Raw genomic sequence first — 19,238 nt, 5'->3', positions numbered from 1 at the left:
AAATCACTTTCAAACTATAGGAACTTAAATAGAATTAAAATACAGATTATAAAGACTAAAAAAATCACTTTCAAAACTATAGGAATTAAAAAAAAATTTAAAATGTAAACTGTAGGGACTAAAAAAACCACTTTCAAACTATAGAGATCAAATGAGTAATTTAACCTATTTTATTTTTAAATTTTGATTCCTTGAGGACAGAATCAATTGAATAAGGTCATTTATAAAAAATATATATATTTTTTCAATACGTATCATTGAGGTTTTTCCACCACAAAAGCGACAATGCAGTAATTATATCACAACCTTGTTTTGGAATGCAAAATTGACTTTATAATGAAATATTTTACATTCAAAAAAAATTAAAATATTTTCAGAGCCATAGCTCATAACATGGTTCTGAAGGGTTTTCTGTGTTTCCAAACAAGCTATCCATTTAAATTAACTAGAAATGAATTATGGAAAACTATAATTTATTAAATGGATTTAGTTAATGAATTGATATAGGGTTCACAGTAATTAACTAGCCTGTAATGATAAATCTTAACTGTTTTGAAGGCATTTGAATCAAGAGAAATGGTAAGGATATATTTTTTAACATACTCTTTTAATATATTATTTTATTATTAGTTGAAATTATTTGAAAAATCCAATCTATTTAATAAATATCACTTATATTTTGTAACTTTTACAAATTTCAGTCAGTAATAAAAGGCACTATACTTTAATTAATGATTAGAAAGTGCTAAATTATATAAATTTAGCTGTAATTCCATCAATATTATTATTATTTCCCAATAAAAATTAACATTTCATTTCAGGATCATTGCCAATTTTATTTACGGGTATAAAAACAATGGAAAAGAAACATCCATTCTGATTAGTAAAACATTACCAGTGATACTGTATTTAAATCATGTATAATAAAATTAAGTGGTTGCAATTTTGCAAGGACTTCAGGAGAAGTTTTAATCATTTGAGCTAACAAAGTATAATCATGCTTCTAGCAAGTGTCTTTCATATTAAATTATTGCAAAGGTGGTCACAACTTTGCTGTGGATACAAATATATTAGCCAATTAAATACAATTTCAATGGCAGAGCTCACATTCCCTTAAGTCCTAATACCTAGTCTACAAGATTCAAGGAGCCTTTCGGTTAAAGTTTTCTGTGTTCAGCACAAGCCGGAGCATCAAAGTTGGGGAATACAATAAAAGCAATGGATAAAGGAGCCAAGTGTATTGGAGAATGTACATTATTGAGTAGTGGATCCAATGTTGGAATTTCTCCATCATTTGTCAACTCTAGAGGAATACCATTCAGCAACATGGTTTGGCTTCTAAGGTAATCATCTTTTGGAGTTAATTGGTACTCCTCCCTGAATGTGACATCTGATCCTTTTGTTCCAATCCAAGAAAATGCCCTCTTGAGATGACTAAAGAATGAGTTTTCTGTATGGATGCTTTTAGCATTTTCATTTCCTCCATTGCTCACAGGCACCCGGTCATGAACCGTGAGTGTGAAATGAGTCTGATTGCTTAAATTGATCAGCAGTAATGTTATACCATCCTGTATAATGAAATTAAAAGAATTATGGCTGTGTATTTAACCATTTTATGGGTGTAATGCTGTTTGTATTTTATCCTCCCATCTTAATGCATATGTAATGACAACATGCATGCACCTAATTCAAAGATACTAATGAATGGATCAGGTGTGAAACTTCCAACATGGCCCAACAAGTATGGTAATATTCAATTCATTGATGTTTAATATCACCTTGGTTCTCTTTTGAATCAAGCTAGAATTCATTCTAGCATAAACATTTTGCCTAATGATTATGCTTATGATCAAATATATATATATATCAAACGTCACTATGTTTATATGGTGTTGTATCAATTTAAAATTTTAGAAGTTGGTAAGCAAACATCAGATACAGAAGAACGAATCTTAAACTAATGTTCCTTTGCTTGGTTTATCTTATAATAAGATGATAGAGCACTTACTCTGCCTTTTGAACAATGGGCATAAGTGCGTAAAGATGGTGAAAAAACATCACTACTAGCTGCAAGAACAGTCTTCCCCATTAGCTGACGCCACAAAAGTGCACTGCTCAAAAACAACACCAGGACCTAGATTAGAAGATATGTTAAGCAATATATTTATAACCCTTTAGAAAAACAAATATTTTCTTTTTCTCTTCATTTTACATTTTTCAATTGACACTTGCCTGTAGTAGTCAGGATTTGGAATGAAAGTAGTGGTATTGAGAAGACCATAGTTTCCTCCAATTAAAGTCTGCCTGCAATAAACCTTAGTGTTGTATCTAGATGCTATTCCAAGTTGATCTAAGTACCTGAAATGTAAGTCACCTAAATTTTAGAACTTATAGATTACTTTTAATGATATTTTTTGTCAAAACAAAATATTATACTTCTTATTTCATCACTTAAAGAGGAATAGAAAATAATGTAAGGAAGAACCAATATTACCAAAAGCTATTCACAAATGTGTTAGAAATTGAACGACCACCACTGTTGAATGCTCCGCCAGCTTCACCTACCCATGCAGAAGACCAAGGGCCATATTTTTGAATGGTTTCTGAAAGATTGCTAAAAATTGATTCTATCTTGCTCAAGTTCTCAGGATCTAGAATCTTCCTATCAAGATGCTCATCACTACCTGTAAAAGAGAAATTAACTTAATACACTAACCAGAAAGGATAGACAACATCATTTTCCCTACAAGTAAACGCAATATATATCAGTTGGCAGTATGTTTCTCAACTTGTGGAAAAGTTAGAAAATTAGAAAGATAATCACAAATTACATAGAGACCAGACAAAACTACTTAAAAAAAATTAGAAAAGTAACCCAAGAAGGATTAGAATACAACACTTTCCATATGACTGCTTTCTTTCACATTCATTATCTAGTTATGTTAGAATGTAAAATATTCTCTAAGATTGACTATAGTAGAAAGAATTAGGTAAGTGACAGGCAAACCTGGGCCCAAATTATACACGTGATGAGTCAGCACATTGACAATGCCTGGACCTGTAACCTGAAGAAGCTTATCAAACCACTCCTTATTATAGAATCCTCCGGGTGCTACAAGGGAAGGTTTGAACGTGGAGTTTTTGTATAATGTGTGTAAAATTTCTTTAAGCTTTATCAAGTCTTTCCCATACTGTGCAGCACCAACACTAGCCCCAATGCCCTTCCCACTCAACTCATTACCTGTGGCAACACAGGCAAGAATAAGATTCAATGAAACAAAATTGAACATAACAAATAGTTTTGTCTTCAATCCTACCAAATTCCCATGAATCAATTTTGTACCCCTTTGAAATAGTGTAACTGATAAAATCTTTGGCATTGGATGGGTCCCAGTCTCCTCCCCAAACAGTATGACTAATCTGATGCCTCCCACGGAGTGCATTCAAACCAAATGTCACAAGGGCCCTGCAAGTGTCAAACTACAACTAAGTTACTCCACAGATAGAATGTCAAGTCACTCATACACACACGCGCGCACTGAAGCAAAAAAACAAAGCAAAACTACTCATTCAAAAGGCATGTGAACAAAACTCAGATCCTTTAAAATGTTCACGAGAGTTTTTATTGTGCAGGTTAATGAAGTGTAACTCTAATTTTAATTGCAGAACACCAAAAGCACTTATAGTACTAAATTTTTATCCTTATGAAAATCTATAGCAAGCAACTCTTTAGCAAATAAATCTATTGCAGACTTACAGTACCCTAGATAAGAGATATAATTCTATTCTTCTCGTTTTTGCTTCAGAAGGAAGGAAAAGGGGTAGGGAGGTGGTGAAGAAAACAACAATCTCAATGCTAAAGTTCTCACCCTGTCTCATCGAAAAAATGATTCAGCTCATCCCACCTTTTCATTTGTAAACATCCCTTTGAAAATCCAAACAATCCACCTTTCATCTTTTGAAATGGATGACAAGGGGACTTCAAACTTCCAACCTCATACAGCACTTGGTCTTGCAAAGAACCTCCAACTCTTATCCTCAAAGGCTTGAGAGCTATCAAGCAAACCATTTATGGAAAGAATGACATCACGCTTGAAGTAAATATTCCAAAAATGATACTATCATTAAAAAATTATGTAGCATTAGGAAGGCGCAAAACAGTAGAATGCCATCAGAGTGACTGATTTTCTACATCATATACAGACCTTGGATTGCCTTGGCAAAGAAAGGATGAGACAAGTCCTGAAAAACCAATCCACATTGAATAATGACTAAAACTGCTTCAAAGCTTTCTAGTGTTCAAAATGAGAGATAGGGGATGGGAAGAGTAATACATATATTCTCTACTTATTTCACGTTGTATACAAATAAGTGCGAAAATACTCACCAAATTTACAGCAGATGAATCCCCCCAGGGGCAATAGTTGTAATCACACTTATCATGAGGCCACCAATCAATAGTAGCACAGATGAAGTTATCATCAGTTTCAGCAATTGCTTGAATTCCATCTACTAGAACTGAACCATGTTCAACATCTTGAGATAAAGTCATTCGAAGAGAAGCCAGAAAGAGAAACAAGCCGAGGTGGATTCCCATGAGTGAATCAATTACAACAGCATCCAAGTCCAATTAACTACAGTAAAAAAAGGAAAAAAAATGTTAGGTTGCATTTGGTCTTTTTCCATTTCATTTCCAGATAATTTGTATCCACTAATAATTATAAAACCATCACCTTGTTTCCATTTCATTTTTTGTTTTCATGATTGGTGAAAGAAATGATAAAAACAAGTGACATTTTTGTAATTATAAGTCAAACAAATACAAACATTCTCTAACTTATAAACAGATCTTTTTTTTTTGTGAACTTACAGACAGATCTTCTGAAACTACATAATTGCAATTTTCTGTATCTAACAGCTGTTTCAAGATAAGCTTTTTAATTGAAGTACTGGAGCCTAATGATTAGCCCGTGGGTAAAACCACAAAAGCAAACAAACAAATCATTCACCAAAAAAAAAAGAGAGAACAATTTTGTGATTCTCCAATATTCATAAAAAAATAGAACCGGTAAAGATGAATTCAAACTTTAGTCAAGAACCACTAATTCGTTTATTTTAAACTATATAGTATATCCAATATTGTTTATTTTATGACTATTCTTATTTTTATAATAACAAGGAAATCGTAAATCACAATGCAGATCTAAGAACTCTTAAGCAATAGCCTATTAGATCTAAATACAACATCACAACATAACAAACAAGAAAAACTGGTTTCCCCAAGGCAAGACGAGCCCAGAAGAAAAAAATCAAACTTGAAGAACACCCAGATAAAAAGAACAGTGGAATATCACAAAACATAAATTACAAGACCAACCTGAACCTTGTTTTCAATGTTTTGAACTTTCAATACACCACAGCCTTTAAGGAGAAAAGTGAAGCTCAAGTGTGAAGCATGAGGCGTGAAAACTGAAAACAGACAATACTAATAGTAATGTGTCATATAACTGCCAAAAAAGGAGCACTTTCCTTGCCTCGTACTGCCCTCGAGAGGAAAGGAAAGGTTTATGATGGCGAAGGTGCCATGAAGAAGGACAACATTGTCGTGATGTTAGTTAGTTGGATAGGTTTGACTCAGATGGGTGGTGGCACAACTCACATGCACTGCAACATTTAATTATTTTTTTAGCTGTAAGGGTTTTATCATGAGGTAATTGTTGCCTCCAAATTTAGGTGTGGTTGTGGTAGAGTGGTTGTTGAAGGTATGCATCGTTTTTGGAAAGCAAACAACTCAGCTAACGGTGCAAGCAACTATCAATTCTTTCCCTCTTCTTTTAATTTGGACTAGGAAAAAAAATGTACAATTATTATATATGTTTTGTGATAGAAAAAAAAATCAAAAAGAAAATTTGTCCATTTGCTGAAATTGCAAGTAGTCTCTAGCTTCTCTAGCTTCTCTGTCTTTGTCTTGACTTTGTGGAAAAGCTATACCTTCTTCCACCACGTCCATATTCCACCACATCCATATTCCACCACATTACATGGGAAGATTTTTATTTTTATTTTTATTTTTATTTTTGTTTTTTATGTTAATTTATTCATTGTTGGCATTTGGTGCCTGGAAGAATTTGAATTTGTAGGATTGGGTTTAATAGCTGGCAATTGACTGAATGCGTATGAGATGGGATTCGTTTTTTGTTTATTTTTCAAAAGTGAATTGAAGTGTCAATTGGATTTAGATTTTTGGTTGAACTTTGTTCAACAAATATGTGGTTATGTTACTGTTGTAATTTCGTGCAATTGAAGAATATGTATGTCATATATTTACAAGTTTAGGTAAACTAATTGTACACTGTAAAAAAAAGGTAAGCTAATTGTAGAAATTAAAAGGCTTAATTATTATTTTGTTATTAAAATTATTTTAAATTGTTTAATTTGGTTCCAAAATTTTAAAAAGTTTAATTTAATCCTTAAATTCTTAAGAATGAATCAATTTGATTTTCAAATTTTTAAAATGTTCAATTTGATTATCAAATTCTTAAAAATGAATAAATTTAATCTCCAAATTTTAAGAACAAATTAAATCATTTAAAATAATTTTTAGAGATAAATTGATTCACTTTTTAAAAACTTAAAGATTAAATTAAACCTTTAAAAATTTAAGGACCATCTTAATTTATTTTTAAGAACTTGAAGATGAAATTAATTTTTTTAAAAATTTAGAAACCAATTGAACAATATGAAAATGAAATAAAATATACATCTTCACACTCTACTTTAATTAAAAAAATGTTAAAAACAATTAAACAAAAAATACTTTCTTTGCTGTTTGTAGGTCTAGAAGCATGTTCTTTCCATGTGTGATCATATTAGTAAACGTTCATATTTAGAACCGAATTAAGGTCAACATCTTTTTCTTTGATTTAGGACGTCATCGTTTGTCTTGTCAATGACAATAAAATATTTAAATCTGTCAAAATTTCAATAAATATAACTTTGTTTGATTTTTATTGTTTGAGTTTTTCTTCTAGCATCCCCAATAATATCAATTAGCACCCTTTTCCTATGTAAATAAGCCTAATTTAAAATATATTTTTTACATTTTGGATTGGATTTTCCACAGTAGATGGTGTTGGTTGATATTATTGGGATGCAGGAGGCTTTAACATTATTGTTTTTGGTTTTAAAGGCCCAAAAATGTCAACTTTATTTTATTTTATTATTTTTTTAATTTGTAGAAATTAAATATGAATATCAAAAAAATTTTAAAAAATTATATATATTATTTAATCAATTGAATTAGATTTTTTAATTTATTTTATTAATTAGTATTTAAACTTTTATCCGTGTAACGAACAAACTGTACATTTAATTTTACATGATTAACTAACGCATTGTAAATATATAATACTAATGAGGTGTGAATATCTATTCCATAGTTTATTAATGATTAACTAACGCATTGTAAATATATAATACTAATGAGATGTGAATATATAATGCTATATTGGATCAATCCTTAATGCTTGGTAGAATCCATTTCTACCATCCATGATGTTTCTTATAGCAAGTGTTGACAATAAGAGAAGATCCACAAGTAGCTTGACACCATTATAATCTTAACGTGAAATTTGGTAAAGAAGATTAACAAAGGAAGAAAGTGAAGCAAAAACATTATAACTCGATCTAACTTGAGGTCTTCTTAGCAGATTCATGCAATTGACCACGCTAACCTACATAGACCTCAACCTATATAGGTGATTCTCAACCCTTTCAAGTTAAAAAGTTAGAAGAAAATATTACAGACATCTTGTCTGTTAGGATTAGGGTGTCTCCCTATTCTATTATTTTTTTTAATCATATAAAAATTTGTATTAAACTATACTAAAAATATAAAAATAGTTTATGTTTGGTCCTGATAAAAACTTTTCAAATTCATGTTTTTTTTTTTTTTATCATCGTTAATATAACCGGAAAAAGAAATCTATTTCAAGGTAAAGTATCTGCAGTGCACCGACCCAAGCAACCAAAGAAAATAAAAAAGGAAAGAGAAAACGCTCTGCAATGCATGCTGTTCTTCAACACAACTCACCTATAAACCTCCTTCCCTCCTTTTCAACTCTTTCTCTTCACTCTTTTTCCAATTTATCTTCAAAACCCTAACCAACACCGTACAATCCCCCCTCTGATTCCACTCTCTGTTTTCTCTTCCTTTCGTCTTTTCACTCTCATTTCTTTCTAGGAATCGCTTTCCCCACACTCTTGTTTAGATACAGTATTTCAGTTTAGCTTTGAAAATAGTTCCCAATCGACACTCCTCGCTGTGCTTCAATGATTCTCGATTTCAATAGTGTCGTATTGTATCATCCCCATGGGAATTTTGATGGAATATTGTTAACTTCTTACACGTGAATCACTTATTGCATTGGTCGTTTCGTGATGGACGATAATGAAGTAGTTGATGATCAGAACTCAGGATGGTTCCAAGTCAAAAAGGTTTTTATTTTTAACTCCGTTGATGTATTCTATTATGACATGACATTTTGATTTGTACTTGATGAAAGAGATGAGAGATACAATTGAACACACGCCAATGAAGGATGTAGAATTAGTTTATAGTTATTTACTAATTCATTCGTTCACAATGTATGGATCAGTCTTTTAGTATCCAAATATTTGCTTTAATCATTAATCCTGGTCTGTAATTTGGTTGTGCTAATTCTTATATATCATATCCTTCTTTGGTTATGTTTGGGCATTGCATTACAGTTTTTTTTTTCTTTTTCTCCGTGGTTTGTTATACAAGTGTTTCTTACATGCTCTAAATTTGCTGTTTTTTTCTTATCTAGAAGCACAGAAATACTTCGAAATTCTCTTTGCAGAGCTGGGTGGGGGGATTGTCGGGGACAAATGCCTCTAACTCTCTTCACACTCAGCACTCCATGACTAAAACTGTTGACAATTCACATAGCCAGCAGAAAACTCATCTTTCAAGGTCAGGGGAGAATTTTTCACAGAACCCTGTCCCTGGGAGTGTTGCGAGTTCTATTTCTGAATCAAATGAAAATGAGGGCACACACTGTCTTAATACTGGTGTAGTTAGACATAATACTGAAAGTCAGAAATCGTCTACATTACTTACTATGGATTCTCAAGGTAAACATGAAGAAGTTAGGAAATTATACCAAACTGTTAAGCCTGACTTAGCCCAGAAAACAAGATGGGGTGATTTAGAGGAGGGAGGCTTGGCACTGCCCCATGAAAACTTGATTGGAGTTGGAATCAAGTTTGGTAGTATTGGAGATTATAGTTTACTTAGCTGTAGAAAGAATGGGAATATTCCCGATCCTTGTGATTCATATCATCCTCAAGAAAAAAACTTGACAACAACTACTATTGATGCAGAGGCTGTTTCTGATCAGATCCCTTCGATGAGATGTGAAGACAACAAGCTTGGGGAGAATGGTAAAGATGTTAAGAACATATCTTTGGAACATTTGAACATTCAAGAAACAAATGGGGAAATAATTGGTCCAGAAGATGATATATTACATTGTGTTAAGAAAAATGATGAAGTGAATAAAACAACGACTAATAGTGCCATTAACAATGATATTTTGTCTTCTAAAGATGCTACAGTGGTTGCAAATCAAGTGCATGTCTCTATCAATGTGTTAAGTGATATAAAAGTTTCTGAAGTGCCAGAACAAAAGGGCAGCTTAAGTGAAGCAGTTACTGCCCAGGGCACTGAGTCACAAGTGCCTGAAATTGTCAATGGTTCTGTGGCTTCTGCTGACGTGGTTAGGGGTCCACAGGATGGTAATGCCGAAAATGTTGTTCCAACCTCTCATAATACGAGTTCTCTTGAAGAAGGTGATTCCAATGAAAGCAAAGAAAGGTTTAGGCAGAGGCTTTGGTGCTTTCTGTTTGAGAATCTTAATAGGTCTGTAGATGAACTTTATCTTCTTTGTGAACTAGAATGTGATTTGGAGCAGATGAAGGAGGCAATTCTTGTTCTTGAGGAGTCTGCATCTGATTTTAGAGAGCTAATAACTAGAGTTGAGGAATTTGAAAAGGTTAAAAAATCTTCTCAAACAATTGATGGAGGTCCTGTTATCTTGAAGAGTGATCACCGTCGGCCACATGCTCTCTCATGGGAGGTATGCTTGATTACATATTGTTGCTATTAGTCTGCTTTCTTCCATGGTTAGGTTGATATTTTGTGGTTCCAAGATACTGCATCGTGAATTTTATATGTTGTGCCTGACAACCGTGGATCATCTTCCAAAGAAAATAAATTTTATTCACTAATAATGAATTTAACTTTTGGTAAGTGATGTATATATTTTTCCCGTGTCTTGTTAAGAAAATGTATATGATAACTTGATAGGTTGTTCAATCCTTAGAATGGATGAACACCAAAGATAATTACACCTGTTACCATTGAATGCAAGGGACAATGTCAGTGTAATTTGCATGTGCATTTATGCAGAGTGGGGAATCATTATTCACTAAATGACATTTTATATACACCGTCTATTTTCATTTCCTTCTTAGGTTTCTTTGATTGAATGTGATTATGTCATAATTTGATACAGAAGTCTTAATATGTATCTGTTACTCTGCATAAATATGCATCAGTTTGGATGATTGTATGTATATCTGGAGTTTCTGCTTTGTCTGATGAGTATAGAGATGTTAGGATCAAATGAACTAAGTGTAAACTTACTCACCTAACACTGCTACAAGATCTCACCCACCATTGGATATTATTTGTGTATTTTACTTTTATAACTTATGCATGATGAATTTCGTGTCATCCCAACTGGATTCACATAACCATCTGGCATTATTAAGCATCATTTTAGTTTAGACTAACGCTCATTGGTTTATCTTTGTGTCTTGGACTTGGAGAAAGATATAAATGAAACATAACATTTAAGCATGCAATCACTTATGGTCTATACCTGTTTGCTTGCTTGATTTCTGATTTTGAAGATGGTGGTGCATAAACTTCACAAATTAGATTATGAGTGTTACTTGTTAGAGATCTGTACGATCTGGTTTTCTTTTGCTTAAGAGGTTTAGATGCTCTTTATTGATTCTAGGTCCGAAGGATGACAACTTCACCGCATAGGGCAGATATACTATCTTCATCTCTTGAGGCTTTTAGAAAGATTCAACAAGAGCGTGCTAGCTTGCAATCAGGTACCACAGAAAATGCCATGTCTAAATGTGTGACTTCTGAATCTATTGGCAATACGAACAAATCGAGGGTCAATGATGGAACAGATGTTGCCAAATATTCGGTGACAAAGTCAAGAAAGCAAGTTGGATCTTCAGATGCGAAGCAAGGGAACCTGAATGGAAAAAAGCGTAATATTGAAGGGGGGAAACCCTTTGACTCAATCACAGGGCAAAATATATGTAACCCACCAGAAAGCATATTAACTTCAGAAGGTAAGTTATCTAAATTATCTCCATTGGAGAATTCTTCTGCTTCTGCCACCACCAAGGGCAAAAGAGATCAACTTGGACTTGGATCTGACAAGACACTTTATAAGAAAGATAAAGCACCAACAGAAGTTGTTAATGAGAAAAACCCCAGATCCACAGATAATCTTAGGAGGCAAATGCCACTGCCTGAAAAAGATAAGGAGAAAAGGAGTTCTGCTCCAGGAAAGTCTTTGAATGCTTGGAAGGAGAAAAGGAACTGGGAGGACATACTTTCATCTCCATTTCGTATCTCTTCCCGCCTGCCATATTCACCAAGCCTGAGCCGAAAAAGTGCTGAACGTGTACGTACTCTGCATGATAAACTAATGTCTCCTGACAAAAAGAAGAAAACAACTTCAGACTTAAAAAGGGAAGCAGAAGAAAAGCATGCTCGTGCTATGAGAATCAGAAGTGAGTTAGAGAATGAGAGAGTCCAAAAGCTTCAACGTACATCACAAAAGTTAAATCGTGTTAACGAATGGCATGCTGATCGTCATATGAAGTTACGAGAGGGCATGTATGCCCGCCATCAACGCAGTGAATCTCGTCATGAAGCTTTTCTAGCTCAAGTGGCGAAGAGAGCTGGTGATGAAAGTAGCAAGGTAAATGAGGTTCGGTTTATTACTTCCTTAAATGAAGAAAATAAGAAATTGATGTTGCGTCAGAAACTTCACGAATCAGAGTTGAGGAGAGCCGAAAAGCTTCAAGTGCTAAAATCTAAGCAAAAGGAGGATTTGGCAAGAGAAGAAGCTGTTCTAGAGCGTCGAAAACTCATTGAGGCTGAAAAGTTACAGCGTCTTGCTGAGATTCAGCGTAGAAAGGAGGAGGCTCAAGTCAGACGGGAAGAGGAAAGAAAAGCATCAAGTGCGGCACGGGAAGCAAGAGCTATTGAACAGCTTCGAAGAAAGGAAGAAAGAGCCAAAGCACAACAAGAGGAAGCTGAACTTTTGGCCCAAAAATTGGCAGAGAGACTTAATGAAAGTGAACAACGCCGTAAGATTTACCTGGAACAAATTCGGGAGAGAGCAAATTTGAGGGATCAATCATCCCCTTTGCTGCGTCGATCAATAAATAAAGAGGGGCAAGGTAGATCTACACCTACAAACAGCAGTGATGATTCTCAAACAAACATTGTTTCTGGCATTGGTTCTAGTCTTGGAATTGGCAATGTCACATTGCAACACTCAATAAAGAGAAGAATTAAGAGAATTCGACAAAGGCTTATGGCTTTAAAGTATGAGTTTCTTGAGCCCCCTCTTGGTGGTGAAAGTGCTAGCCTGGGATATAGAGTAGCAGTGGGTGCTGCTAGGGCAAAAGTTGGCCGGTGGCTTCAAGAACTTCAAAGACTTAGGCAAGCAAGAAAAGAAGGGGCCACAAGTATCGGGCTAATAATTTCTGAAATGATCAAGGTATTATTTTTTTGTTCACTGGAAATTATATCTTTCTCGTAGGGATACTAGTTTTTAACATGTTTCGAAGTTAAGAATTTTGCTCTGTGGGATAAAATTTTGTATTCCTTGATTTTTTGTCCCTGCACTTCCGACTTCTGAATCTAAGTGCTAATTAAAATAGCACTTCTTGGAGTTGGAGAGCTCTTATTTAATTTGTGAATAAATATTTATCTGGAAAAACTAGTGATTCCTGCTGTTGTATTCGTATGAGACTTCGAGTTATTGCTGAGCTTTTCTTTGTCCTTTTCTGGTTGATGCTTGCATATGGTCTTTGTTTTTGTTTTATCAGAAATATAAATCACTAACTTTTATGGACAATCGTCCAACCAATCCTTTTTCCTAACTAGTTGTTTAACCAAAAGTTCCTTTTTCTAAGAATTATTTACAGTGTAAATGTATGCATTTCCCCTTCATAATTTATGGATAGTAGTCTTTTGATTTTTAAATTGCTTTAGTTAATTTTTTAAAGTGCCTGTTTTCCTTTATTTATTAACTTTTGTTTTCTAGTATTTGGAGGGAAAGGATCCTGAGTTACAAGCATCTCGTCAAGCTGGACTACTTGATTTTATTGCTTCCACCTTGCCTGCATCTCACACATCAAAACCTGAAGCTTGCCAGGTTATGTTGCACTTGTTAAAACTTCTGAGAGTTGTGCTATCTACACCTGCAAATAGAAGTTATTTCCTTGCACAGAATCTTTTGCCTCCAATCATCCCAATGCTTTCAGCAGCTCTTGAGAATTATATAAAAATTGCAGCATCTTTAAGTATTCCTGGCAACATCAGTTTGCCACCAAGTAAAGCATCAGTTGAGAACTTTGAATCAATTTCTGAAATATTAAATAATTTTCTGTGGACTGTTACTGCTATTTTTGGTCATATAAACTCGGAAGAAAGACAACTTCAGATGCGAGATGGCTTGTTGGAGTTGCTGATTTCCTATCAAGTGATTCACCGATTAAGAGATCTTTTTGCACTTCATGATAGGCCACAGATGGAAGGGTCTGCATTTCCTGCCCCTATTCTCTTAAGCATACAACTTTTGGTGGTTTTGACCTCCATATCAGGAAGATTGAGTTATATTGGCTGGGGATCTTCCCCTGTGGCAATGGAGCAGGAAATTGTTAGTGAAAGGGCTAAGTTTGCAGATTCTGCACATTTTGTAGTGAATAACTCCTGGGAAAATTACAACCCCTTATCAGTGACCAATGGAAGTTCAGTTGTGCATTTACCTGATGTTCCTGAGGACAGACCATTGGATGAAATGATTAAGGTGAACAAGAGTGATGAATCTATTTCTATTGGGAAAGATTGTGAATTGGAGCATGATAGTTCTGTTAAATTGAAAAATGATGATATGGAAAAGATAGATGATCTAGATGAATCCAAGAAAAATCAGAATGGGGATATTACTAATTTGTCTGTTCTCCAAAAGGATGAGAAACATACAGTGGTAAATATTACAGTACAGAAAAATGAAAGAATTTCAAACTTTGCTCAGCCAATAGTATTTCTTCTTTCAGCTATTTCTGAAACAGGACTTGTCAGTCTCCCTTCTCTTTTGACTGCTGTTCTTCTGCAGGCAAACAATAGATCATCCTCTGAACAGGTAACTTTTCTGCAATCTGCAAATTCATTCACACGTTGTATTTTTTTTTTAAGATCTTTAATGTGAAAACTCAATAGATTTCTGATATTGCCATTAATTAAACAAGTTTTCTTTGTTTTTCTTGGGGCAATTACTCAGAGGTCTATGTTCACAATGCAAGATAGTTGTCATTTATCCACCTAACCATATCACATTAAACCAATGCGTTCTTTGTATTTTTGGGAAAATTTGGTCATTTACTATTTGTTGCATGTCTAATTATTTCCTTCATTTGCTTGTCTTCCTGTGATAAATAAATAAGTAATTATTAATATTTTTCTTGTGTTATATATCTAAGTTGAATAACTTCATTTTCTTCTAGGCTTCATATATCCTTCCATCTAATTTTGAAGAGGTGGCAGCCGGAGTACTGAAGGTGCTGAACAATGTGGCTCTTTTGGATCTTGTATTTTTGCAGCAAATGCTGGTTAGTTTGCTGATTCCCCTTGTAATAATTTCTATTAAAGCAGCTGTATATTAAATTAAGAATGCTTATAGTTTTGATTTTGTATGATTAATGATTATCTTTACTTTCTATCTCTTTTTCCTGGTACTGATTCTTGCTGATATGTTCCTATTTTCCTTATGCTGTTTTACTTCCAGGCTAGGCCAGATCTGAAAATGGAAATTTTCCATTTGATGGGCTTCCTTCTTTCTCATTGTGCCAGCAAGTGGAAAGCTCCTAATGATCAGGTGAATCTCCAACAACTCGAAAAATCTTAAATAATGCTTGATTGATAAAATACTTATCTTGGCCTTGCTAAACCCGGCTTGCCTAACTCTTTAAGACATTCTAAAAGGAAATATCTTTGACCTCACATTAGTGTTGGTGGAGAGTGACAACATGACAAGTATAGCTCATTTCATTTGTGTTCATAAGTGGAAGCTCCCCTAACCAAAATGAGTAAACCATACTAAGCTACAGAGATTCGATAAAACTACACTAGTGTATACTTGGATGAGCTTGGCAAAATTGATTTTGAAGTGATGTTTAAATGTTCTTATTATAAAATCAAGTTAAGAGTAAAACTCAGTATAGTATTTTGATCTAACGTAAAAGCTACTCAAAATTGCTTCAACTTAAAATCAATTTTGAACTCTTCTCCAATGTGAAACTAGACATGCACTAATCCTGACCTGACTAATTCCCCCTTGGTATTTGGATGTGCTTTTAATAGTTTAATCAATGCGTCCGGGATACAATGCCACAATCTGCATTTTTTTTTCAGGTTGGTTCACTTGTGCTTGAATCTCTATCTCTTCTTGGTCACTTTGCATTGTTTCATCCTGGAAATCAAGCTGTCCTTCGATGGGGCAAGAGTCCCACCATCCTCCACAAGGTCTGAAACTAAAATTTAAGAAATTTTGGTTTATTTGTTTTATTTATATAGATAATCTAATATTCATCTGTAAGAGAACAGGTTTGCGATCTGCCATTCGTTTTCTTCAGTGACCCAGAGTTGATGCCAATCTTGGCTGGCACGTTAGTTGCTGTATGCTACGGGTGTGAGCAGAACAAGTTTGTAGTTCAGCAAGAACTGAGTGTTGACATGCTACTTTCCTTGCTAAGGTCTTGCAGAAATGCTGCGCCTGCAACCCAGCTTAATTCCACCTTGGACAATTCCACAACAGACGAATCTGGTGAATGTAATCAATTAGGTACTGAAATTAAAAAGCCTCAAGTGGACTTTCCTGTAAAAAATAGCCGTTCCAATGGCAAAGGCACTCGGGCTTCCTCGGGAAAGAGTGGTGCTTCGGGAAATAACATAAAAAATTGCAGAATAAGAAGCCAACGGGACGGGAAAATAACCAAGAATTCTGAAGAAGTGGCTCCTAAGCACGGCGAGCCTTCAAATTTAATGTTGCACTGTAGATTTCCTCCCAGCTTCATCGATAAAGTAGAGCAGTTTTTTTCAGCGGAAATTGCTAACGGGGTTGATGAACTCTGAGGTTAAACATTGTGAACTCATTTTGATTGGTGGATCTTCACGCGTTAACTGAATATGTTTCTTTATACACACTGCTAATAAAGCCACACGAGCATCCCAAAAGCTGACGTCTCTGAAGATTAACCTGTCCGAGTTTTACACCTATGCTCGTATCAATGCCAAAAATATTTTACTTTCTGCGGAGTAATATATTTCGTAGTTTGAGACTTCGAGTTGAGCATTTTTTTAATATATAAACGATAGAAAAGTGGCTGTTGATAATAGCCACCGTTAATTACCACTGCTGTAATTACAGCCATTGATATGGTTTGGGGTGTAACAACCTCAGCAATCAATTTGTCTTATTGATTTCAAACCTAAATTCTGAATTATCTTTTTATAAAGTGAATTTAACGACGCATTTATGAAAACACTTGCGATAGTTTTTACTATATGAAAAGAAAAATGAGTAAAGGGGTTACGAGCTAGCTTGTTCCATGCAACTTGATTTATTTACAAGGTAATCCGTGTAAACGTGCACTATACCCTTCCATTAGGAGGAAAAAAGGAATAGTTGCAGTTTACGGGCGAAGTTTCTGTTCTGATTTCTGATCATCTACAATACCAAGAAGACTGAAAAGTTGTCTTTATAGCTAGAAAGCAACCATGCAGCTTAAAATGCTAAAAAGTTAGTTGACGATAGAGGTTTTTGTGCATGTGGGTGTAGTTTAAAGAGAGGGTACTTTGCATCCTCTGGAGGCTGCTTGTAAAGCCTATTTTGCTTTGCTTGTCTGCATGCTGCTCTACGCATAAGGCCAGCTCTCTGTTCATCTTTACACAATCAAACGGGTTGGAAACTAGAGAAGTTCAAGACAGAGAAGTCTACACAGATTTCAATTTCAAGGAATGGAAAATAGACTCCACCAAAGAAGGTAACTTGGTTTCCTAACTGCAACTTGTGATGCCATTTGTTGTTCATCTTATTTTCTATTTCTGTATGCTGCAATTTTGTTTAGAACTTTTTCTTACAGCAACTTGGTTGTGAACCGTTTCACTTAGAAAGCATCATTTTTGGTTTCTTGCCAATTATATCACTGACTAATGACCAAAAATTGCTGGTCTCTATTTTAGAGTGTCATTTTCTGATTCACGTCCAACAAAACATCATGGGTCCAGTGGCAGTAGAAATGACAAGGCTTGGAACTGGCTCCCAAGGATAACTTCTCATGATGACTATATAAGAGATGATGAGTACATAACTTCAGTTGCAGCTACAGCATTTGCCATTCATTCTCTAGAAGAAGCGGAGTTACGTGACTTGCCAAAAATGAGAGAGCGTTCCAAATCTTCAAGGTCTCAAACTATGAGAAGAGAAGAGAATGACATACCAAAGCGGCCAAGTTATGGTAATTATAACATTTCCAAAGAACATTTATAATTATATACCCAATAAGTTATGTCTGTGGACTATGGTCAAGTTTCACTACTAGCCGTTATGAAGAAGTGCTATATTATGTGTGCCAGGGGAAACTTCCATGAAAAGGTCATTTGGACAAGAACCTGGGACCAAAGAAAGTGCTTTTCCTGTTAGACGTCCAAGTGGTATATCACCTCCAACTCCAAGGTCTTTATCTCCAGCACTAGGGTATCAGAGGCAGCAGCAAGGGATTCCATTGCAACACAAAAATGCCAAAACCAGACCAGAAACTTGGGAAAAGGCCATGATAAAAATGATTCAAAAGCAGTAATGCTAATTGCTTGTGCAGATTATTCAACATATATTTTTTTTCTGTTAAATGTGAATCTGGATTTAGTTTCCTCTCATCATCATTGTTGGCAAAACTTTTCAGGTATGAGAAAATGAAGTCCAAGATTTTTTCCTGGGAGTTTGTGAAAATGATTCAGGCCAAAGTCCAGGTGGGAGGGGAAGAAGATTTTCCTCAACTTTTGGAGTTTTATTATATTTTAAATTTGTGAACATAATCTCATTGGTGCCATCTACAGAGAGCAATGGAAATGCAAAATTACCAGAATAAGCTAGCAAGGGAAGATAGGGTAGCGCAGGGAGCTGGAGCAGGGTTAGAAGACAGAAGAAGAAAAGAGTCCGAGGCGAGAAAGAAATCAAACAAAAATCGAAAAACAAGCAAGGACCTTGTGGAATGTTTGTGCTTCAATTCTTAATAGGATAGCGTTGCACTCAAGAGTCTGACATGGAAATAAAACAGCTATCAGCTAGTAAATGTAATTCTGTTCAAATTATTTCTTCTACTCACAGCTCAAACTGTTTTTATTGATAAATGATGTCCTATTTAAAATTGTTAGCAATAATAACCATAATTCTAAACAGAGTATGACACACAGATAATAAGGTTTTACAAGTGTGTCTAAGTTCTCAAGAACATGTTTCTATTATTCATATTTGACAGACAAATAGAGTTACATAAGTTTTTTAAAGAAAAAACAGGTTCTGTTGCACTCCGCTCCGCTCCAGGATCTATCCACCCATAGAATGAGCCATGTACAACAGTAATGCTTGCATGATAAACGAAAGATTCACCTGATCAATTAGTTTTCAAGGGCATTGAAGTCATCACGTGCATCATGATATGCTATTTATTTATTCATTTTTGCCACCACTATATATTATATTACCACATTCCTATTATATCATCTTATCTAAGATTTCTTTATACCTGCAAGCATTGTATTCATAATA

General features: G+C 34.6%; 3 protein-coding genes across 5 annotated transcripts; 2 read left to right on the top strand and 1 right to left on the bottom strand.

Moving 5' to 3' along the window:
• Positions 1-992: 992 nt before the first annotated feature.
• Positions 993-5,809, bottom strand: LOC100792792 (heparanase-like protein 1). 3 transcript variants are annotated; one of them, XM_003549509.5, is made up of 10 exons: positions 5,378-5,809; positions 4,388-4,634; positions 4,206-4,242; positions 3,870-4,053; positions 3,318-3,466; positions 3,008-3,241; positions 2,495-2,684; positions 2,233-2,358; positions 2,009-2,111; positions 993-1,568 (listed from the first exon to the last, which is right to left on the bottom strand). In XM_003549509.5, the coding sequence occupies exons 2-10, from the start codon at positions 4,595-4,597 to the stop codon at positions 1,158-1,160; spliced, it is 1,644 nt and encodes a 547-aa protein (XP_003549557.1). In that variant the 5' UTR covers positions 4,598-4,634; positions 5,378-5,809; the 3' UTR covers positions 993-1,157. The 3 variants fall into 3 exon arrangements, with proteins under 3 accessions (XP_003549557.1, XP_006600561.1, XP_006600562.1); XM_006600498.4 differs by having other exon boundaries at positions 5,384-5,809; XM_006600499.4 differs by lacking the exon at positions 5,378-5,809 and having other exon boundaries at positions 3,870-4,118; positions 4,388-4,475.
• Positions 5,810-7,998: 2,189 nt separating this feature from the next.
• Positions 7,999-18,778, top strand: LOC100792269 (uncharacterized). Its single transcript, XM_003549508.5, has 12 exons — positions 7,999-8,496; positions 8,850-10,160; positions 11,109-12,905; positions 13,455-14,555; positions 14,917-15,021; positions 15,198-15,287; positions 15,824-15,934; positions 16,016-17,454; positions 17,654-17,928; positions 18,047-18,266; positions 18,373-18,439; positions 18,527-18,778. The coding sequence occupies exons 1-8, from the start codon at positions 8,440-8,442 to the stop codon at positions 16,541-16,543; spliced, it is 5,100 nt and encodes a 1,699-aa protein (XP_003549556.2). The 5' UTR covers positions 7,999-8,439; the 3' UTR covers positions 16,544-17,454; positions 17,654-17,928; positions 18,047-18,266; positions 18,373-18,439; positions 18,527-18,778.
• Positions 17,429-19,030, top strand: LOC102665290 (uncharacterized). The gene is made up of 6 exons (XM_014769510.1): positions 17,429-17,454; positions 17,654-17,928; positions 18,047-18,266; positions 18,373-18,439; positions 18,527-18,600; positions 18,949-19,030. The coding sequence occupies exons 1-6, from the start codon at positions 17,429-17,431 to the stop codon at positions 19,028-19,030; spliced, it is 744 nt and encodes a 247-aa protein (XP_014624996.1).
• The last annotated feature ends 208 nt before the right edge of the window (positions 19,031-19,238 follow it).

Source organism: Glycine max, chromosome 17, assembly GCF_000004515.6.
Source record: "Glycine max cultivar Williams 82 chromosome 17, Glycine_max_v4.0, whole genome shotgun sequence".
Lineage (NCBI taxonomy): Eukaryota > Viridiplantae > Streptophyta > Magnoliopsida > Fabales > Fabaceae > Glycine > Glycine max.
The sequence above is the reverse complement of the archived record's forward strand: the minus strand, read 5'-3'. Positions and strand labels throughout refer to the sequence as shown.